This window comes from Elgaria multicarinata, chromosome 1 (assembly GCF_023053635.1).
Source record: "Elgaria multicarinata webbii isolate HBS135686 ecotype San Diego chromosome 1, rElgMul1.1.pri, whole genome shotgun sequence".
Classification (NCBI taxonomy): Eukaryota; Metazoa; Chordata; class Lepidosauria; order Squamata; family Anguidae; genus Elgaria; species Elgaria multicarinata.
This window is the reverse complement of record NC_086171.1, coordinates 18,863,242-18,871,009: the sequence shown is the minus strand read 5'-3', so window position 1 is coordinate 18,871,009 and position 7,768 is coordinate 18,863,242. Positions and strand designations below refer to the sequence as shown.

The 7,768-nt window shown below is 39.2% G+C and overlaps 1 protein-coding gene across 1 annotated transcript; it reads right to left on the bottom strand.

The window, feature by feature from the left end:
* Positions 1-333: 333 nt before the first annotated feature.
* CCDC126 (coiled-coil domain containing 126) lies at positions 334-6,864 on the bottom strand. Its single transcript, XM_063123793.1, has 3 exons — positions 6,576-6,864; positions 3,550-3,935; positions 334-1,868 (listed from the first exon to the last, which is right to left on the bottom strand). Exons 2-3 carry the CDS (start codon positions 3,812-3,814, stop codon positions 1,693-1,695), a joined length of 441 nt encoding a protein of 146 aa, XP_062979863.1. The 5' UTR covers positions 3,815-3,935; positions 6,576-6,864; the 3' UTR covers positions 334-1,692.
* Positions 6,865-7,768: the final 904 nt, after the last annotated feature.

The following is a 7,768-nucleotide window of genomic DNA, read 5'->3' as shown; positions in this document are numbered from 1 at the left end:
TCCTATCAGGTCTCCTGGTCCCTTCCCTCCTCCCTGAAACCGCCCACCTAGGAAAAAATGCAGGGTGCCCGGAGCATGGAGGAGAGGATCCTCTCTGTACTCCATCCAACCTAGATGGGATAGTTGGCAGCCTCCAATTCCGGAGGCTGGTGACTATCCTGAAAGGATTGTGCACTAAAAGTCTACAAATTAAAAGCACAGGAAAAAGAGACAGAGCAAAACTGGAAAAGCCACCCATTTAAAACTTTTGAAAAGCAACTGCACATTTTCATTTCATGCAAAATCATACATATACTCAAACAAAAGATTAAGAATCAACTGGGCATTTAACAGTTTGATCATATATATTTCATTTTATTTATTTTTAATCTATCCAGATTCTAGAGTCATCTGCAGGAATAATCATTTGGGATGGTGTACCTAGCACCGCAAGTCCAGTTCTTTAAATAAAAAATTATTTTAAAACTACACAGCATATTTTAAGCAAAAATACTAGAACAAACCCTTTAGAAATCATTCCATATTGATGCAGAACTCAAACTGGCACTTCATTTTATAATTTATGATAACAGAAAGCACACTGTGTAATGTAGTGCACCCTCACTGCAATTCTCTGCTGTAAGGCTAACATGGATATAAGGCAATGTTCACCTTTGCTCCCACTTGCTTTCAAGTCCCTCATAAGAAAGGTTGGGTGCAAATCCACCAGGCACTGTTGCTTCACAACCACCAAACATTTCAAAAGGCAATCACACAGCAGTAGTGCCTGACAGATTGCACCCATTTAGCACATCTATTCAGTAAACATCAAGGTGCCTTTCTTCCCTTCATCTAGGTTCAGCCCAGTCCTCTTGTTTTGTTTAAAAAGAGGTAACAAGATTAGTGTCACATTTATCATAGGCTGTAAGGTATATGTTCACATAAAAAGCAATGAAAAAAGCTAGCAGTGTTCAATATCTGATCAGTGTGACTTCTATCACTTAAGTTTTATCTTCACTTGCTAAATACTTACATTTAAATATATCTGAAACAGCTATACACCATCACAGATTAGTTTGCCTCTGATCATCTAACACCCCTAGTTCTGTAGCAAGTGTGCAGTTCAGCATATTGCTACTTAAGTTTCACAAGTGTAAAGTGTATTTATAATATAGTCTCTCTCAAGCTATTCAAATAGTGCAAATAAAAGACATTCTTTGGATCACCATTTTAGGATGTTATCCACAATATTATCTCAAAAACAATCAGCTAAAGGTGATGTTAAAATACTTTACATATACATACTTCCCAGCACTCGTGTTAAAGGCATTGTTCTTCATTGCTATGCATTAATAAACCAGATCACAGGATTAAGCTAAATTTCCCCAGGATATGTTAGATTTATATTAAGGTAGATATTAAATCTGTATCTTTTTCCATAATTGTCATCGAACCTCACACATGATTTACATATTTACCTACTTACCTTTCTACACTAGCTATGTAACCAGCATATCTTTAAATAAGATATAATACAGCATTGCTTTATGAAAGAGCTATCTTAACAAAAGATTTTAGACCTTTATATAAAGAAGTTGGGACTGTGTGTTGAAACAGGATGCAGACTTCCTTAAGCCAACCGTTGCTTTTCTCTACTGAAATGGAACTCGATCTGTAGCAGATCCAGCTACATACACAAAGTGATTTTGAATGCTATCTTATGTTGCTTGCCGCATGTACCCGTTTGCTTGTGTTTGCTGGCATCAAGTTCCCATTTGTAGTATTTGTTGCTGAGCCATTTACAACCATGTAATCAACCTTGTTTTCCAGCTTGACCAAGCGTTGCAAGATGTCATCTAGAAGAACTGCAATTGTTCTTTTGAGATCAGCTAGAGAAAACAAAAAACACAGAAAGGTATCCAGTCTATTTTGCATTCCAGATTTGTAATATTAATAATAACCAGGGTATGTGCATATATTTGAGTGAGAATTTCACACAGTTCAGAGCAACTTAAATTGCACTGTGCTTTAAGATAGCAAAATAAATCAATTGCCAATGGACACGCAAGTCCCTCCTAGAGAAGTTGTTCTTTGATTGTCATAGAGGTTGAGGGCTAATCTATCCCTTTCCAGTGAGAATATAGGTAGCAGTTTGCATGGTTAAACTATTTTTGTTATTGTTGGGGGGCAGGGATTGCTTCATCTAAGTTTCTCCTTTAGGAACACATAATGGGGTCCTTGTTTCCCCCCATTTCATTCAGTCTGCCTGGTACAGAACTAGCCAAGGCATCTGTCTTTGTTTTTTTCTTATTTATCCACACAAATGGTAACAAGCTCTAAAAATTATTAGTGCACATATTCACTGTGTTTTTAACATGTGTGTTTAATTTCATTGGTTGCTTTCTAATTCTAACATTCTGCAAAGTACACCTTAATAAGTTTTTCAAAGTTATACTTCTATAGTGCAGTTCTATGTATGTCTACTTAGAAGTTCAATGGGATTTACTCCCAGAGAAGTGTGAATAGGATTGCAGCTTTAATCGATTTTAATTTCCTTTTCTAGAAGCAGCATATCTAAACTCCATCATAACCAAGATGTGGATACATAGATCATATATGACAGTAGGAATGTACAGATTTTGTTAAATCCATTCCATCTATGTTTTGCAAATTGTCAGATGTGTTTGCTCCTTTGTTCACTCATTGAATTTTTTTTAGGGATATACAGGAATTTTGATACACTTGCGCATTAGCGCAAATCCTCCCCCAATTTTTTTTTAAAGCCCCCAATTCCACAGAATCCATGCAACTTAGAAAAAGCCAGTCTGCTGCAGAATCTTCGCATCAGATTCATAGAAATCAGAACTTATTTGAATCTGTTGCAGATTTTCCCAGCATCCTTACATGACAGTATGGCGTTGTTCAGATGATCTGTGGGGAAAACAAATGAGCCTCGGATATTTTCCTCGCTCCCACCCATGCTGGCCGTGCAACCAAAACTACCATAATTACCAGAACCACATTGCAGGTTGCCATGTCATCCAAAACTGGTATGTGGCACGGGCATAGTGCATTTTCACCCTCCCTACAACCCCTACTTCATGCTATGGGTTGTAGGGTGGGTGAAAATGCACTACACCTGCACCATGCCCCTAGGTTCGGATGACACGGCAACCTGTGATGCAATGCAAATAATTAGGCTAATCCCGCTTACGCTACCGACACGCACAGGAGCAAGGGAAACAACCAACGCTGTGTGGTTTCCTGCGCTAAGTGTCCAAACATGGACTGTGACTGTTATCTGTATCTTAATAAGCTCTTAATATTCTGATGGCCTTTCTCAAGACTACAAAACATCTGATGCTCCTGAACCTCAGCGGAACATGTTATTTCAGGGCTAGAATAGATAAATAATTGCTATAACGTCTCCTTTAATAATTGTTGATTCTCTTCTTTATACAATAATCTTGATAAACAAAAACTTCCTTATGCTTGTTTCATAATCACATTGCATTATATATTTTAAATTAAATAAACATGACCTCACAAAGAATGTTTATTCTATCTTACCGTATCCTGCCATTGCAACTCCATTACCACCATTCATTATATTCTTGTTTTCTTCTGCCAGTGCTCTAACGTATCTTTTACTTAAGTCAAGTATTTGTTCACGCAACTCAGCGCTGCTCTGTTCCCTTGGATGCTGAAAGGTGTAGCGCAGTAACATTATGCCCCAGATAAAACCAAATACCAGTAATAATAAACTCAATTTCTGGGACACATTTTTTCTTGAAAATGCAAAAAACATCTCTGAGCAGGCCAAAGATGTCAACATAAGGTACTAAGGTTGAAGTCACAGTATTTTCATGGTAGATTTGTTTTAAACATCTTCACAATGTAGTTACTCTTCTGGGGAGATCATTTTGTACAACTTTCCCAGTGGACATGCTTGATTCCTGAAATAATTTTTTTACAGTGTTATCAGTCAAAATGCTTTAAGTCTTTGCAAAAGAGAAAACTAAAACAATCTTTACTTAATATTAATGCAGAATATGCTACATAACTAGAGAGTAAGCCCCATTGGACAAAAGTGGGTTTATGTCTGAGTAAACATGTTTAAGATTGTGCTGTAAGTGTTGTTATGACTGTCAACCAATTAAATACGTCTTAGTTGATCATTTTCTCTATCAGATTAATCCGTTAATTTAAAAAGAAATACATATTATCAAAACCAAGATATAGCTGCATTTTTGAGGCAATGAAGGAAACAAGGTAACTTTTATTTTAACAGAACTGCCAGTTTAGCTAGAGTAGCCCTGATCTGTTCAATAGACTACAAGTCAAAATATGTATCCATGCTCAGGTTAGTATCAGTTTGAGTAAACTGACTTATATTTGGTCAGTCTCATGTATTCTTTAGTTATCAGAGCAAACGGTACTCTGACTGGGTTCATACAACAAACTGACCCACACTCAGAGCTAAGCGTGAGTTGTTGTTGAACTGTGGGTTGTTTGTTGAACCATGAGTTAGCATGTTTTCTGAACCAGGGACATTTTCCACAGGGCAGCTTAACTATGCAGTGTGGCTTATTTTTCTCAAACAAGCCACCTTGAGAAGCCATGGTTTGTTGTTGGATTGTTCAGAGTGGTTAACAAGCCACACTACATGGTTAACAAGCAGCGTGCCCCGGATACAGACAACACACAAACCAACAGTTCAGCAAATTACCCATACTCAACCACTGAGTGTGGGTTAGTGTGTTGTGTGAACAGCCCCCATCTTTTTGCTCAACTGACAGCCATATAGGAGATGGAAAAACTTCTGAGAGAAGAAAAATGCAAAGTTGGGAAAGTGAAAGCTCATTTAGGTTGCTACCCATTAATAATTCAGCTATAAAAGAGGAAATTTTATTAGACAAAGCAAAAGTCAAACATATATTTAGGGCACAAACCTATACATGTTTAGGCAGAAAATGTCCTACAATTTCCAGCCTTTCCCAGCCACCATAGGACTTTTTCCCCTGTCTAATTATGCATAGGGTTGCACCTTTAATGGTAGTTTTGTATAGCCCCAAAAAGCATCAAGTTAATTTTAGATCTTTAAAAATTTAAGTTATAACTAAGAGGTGACCTTTTACCTGCAGGTCACATCTACGGTCTCTATGGGCCTGTTCAGACAACACGCTAAGCCATGGTTAGGCCGCAAACCCTTTTGCAGCAAATGGTTAATGAGCATGTTTATGGAGCCACCATGCTTAGGAATGGTTCACATGACACTCTAAGTCATGGTTCACAGGACATGCTAAGCCATAATGTTTAACTCAAAATGCTTAACCATCATGGCTTAGCATATTATCTGAACAGGGTCTATCTATGTTGGGGGGGGGTTAAAACAACAACAACAACAACTAATCTCATCCAAATCCTGCTTAAGATTCCACATATATGATCAGATGTGGTTACTTCATAATGTACAGTATCTTTTTCTTTTGTGCTTTGTTTAGCAGCAAGTTACAACATGCAAACAAAAATATAAGTTGTTTTTTAATTGGGCTAGCTTCAGTAGGAATATACGTATGTAAGGTCCAAAATTACATACACAAAGCTCTTCAGCAGGCGAAGTGACCATTTTGGCTTGAAATTAAACATTATGTTGAAATAAAGGAAAGCAATTCAGAACAATCATGATGCATGAACTGCGGAGAGAATGGCTTTTACCTACATCATCTCCACTCATCTCTAGACACACTATGTTTCAAACCAGCTTAAGTACTTTGTAATAAAGAACTCTGTACTTTATACAACACTATTCATCTAAATCAAAAGTAAGACAGATAAGGTACACTAGCTAGTTTCCTGTGTTATTGTAAGATACTCTCTCAAAAACAGTCTGTTTTATTGGCCTTGTAATAATATTGCAGAAACCAAAGCTTGCATAACTGTTACACCAACAGAAAGATGCACGTTTTCTTGTTTTGTACTTATTCCAACAGTGGGACCCTATAAATGTCTACTAAAAGAAAAAGCCTTGTTGGGTTCAGTAAGACTTACTCCCAGTAAGTATGTACACAAGAGAAGTCAATGGGCAGAGATGCATAGGATTGTATTGTTAGTCTCCGGCGCTAACATGAGTATGCGAAGTTAAAATGCTTATGAGAGAGAGAGAAGCAAAACAGACATCTCCGGAAAGGCTAAATGTGGCAACCGAAAGAGGCCTTAGAGGAAAAGAAACTCGTCCTGTTTAAAAGCTGCAAATTCTCAAATAGCAACCAACCTGCTCCGAGAGAGGTAAATCAGAAGTGAAGGGTGATCTCTCAATGCAGGCGAGGACTTAGGGCAACCTTCTCCAGCCTGGTGCCCTCCAGATATGTTGGACTACAGCTCCCAGCATGCCCCAGCCATGCTGGGAGCTGTAGTCCAACACATCTGGGGGGTACGGGCACCAAGCTGGGGAAAAGATTAATTCAGGGACTCGGGAAGGAAAGTAATAATAAGCTTGTCTTCTATGGGGAAGTTTCAGAAATATTCAACGCCCTGAACATATCTCACAAAATAAACATGAACACAGCTCTACACACATCCTGCCAGAACCGTACCTTAGAAACGCAGCCAATTGGCATCGCAGGGCTCCAACAGGGCCGTCGGCTGTCCAGCAGCATCCCTTGCTCTGCAACCCCCTTAAGTCATCGCCAATGCCCAACGGGCCAGCTCGTCCGCCCTTCCGGCCCTCAGCCTCCTCCTTACCCTCTCCACTTCACCCAGGTCACGCTCTCCAATCCCAAATGGGGCTCCCGTGCAACCCCACGCGCTCTGCCGGGCTTGTCAGCACGCACAAGCTTCCCCCGCCGCGGTCCGCCCATTCCAAGGCTGCAGCTCACGACTGCGCTGCCCATAGAGGAAGAGCGGAGAGCTCGAGTCGCAGGCAGGCTTCACTTCCGGCTGCTGGTGGAACGAGGGCTAAACCACCATATGCGGGCATGAGAGCAGCGGTGCAGCGCGTGACTTCGGTTGCCGCGCGGGTTTCCGCAGCAAAAAGAAAGAAAGAAAATCCTACTCTTTTTCGCTCTTCAACGTTTCAACCTATTTTTAGTTTTAGGTGCCTGGTGATTCCCCCCCCCCCATGCATACATACTGATAAATACTATTTAAAAAAAATAAATTATTTTTAGGTCGCCTTTAAGGTAAAACCTTTACTTAAATAAATATCACAGTACGTTAAGGCTGCAGCTGTATACACATTTACCCGGAAGTAAGCCCCATTGAACTCAGTTCTTTCTTCTGAGCAGACATGTATAAGGTTGCACTATAATTATCATTATTACATTACACTTTTCCTATGCCACAGGGCTGGAGTTTGATTTTAGATTGAGTTCTAGCTGATTCTCTAATTGGTTTTAGAAATTTTACCAATCTGCTCTTCCTACTTTGTTCTCAGCATTGGCTATTTGTGCCAAGTGTGCTTCTTGTCCTTTCACCATAGCAACTGTCAACAAAGATAGCTTTGTCGCCAGCTGAAGACCTTTTTATTCTCTCAGTATTTTAACACTTAATTTTAACTTAAATTTAAATTTTACTGTTCTAACTCTGTATTTTAATCTTATTTCAATTTTGTTGCGTGGTTTTATCCTGGTTGAGCTTTTAACATGTTGGTTGTTTTATTATGGTTTTAATTTTTGTGAACCGCCCAGAGAGCTTCGGCTATTGGGCAGTATAGAAATGTAATAAATAAATAAATAAATAGCTTTCTGGGCTCTAACTGTACATGTTGTGGCTCTTGCCATGTATCCCA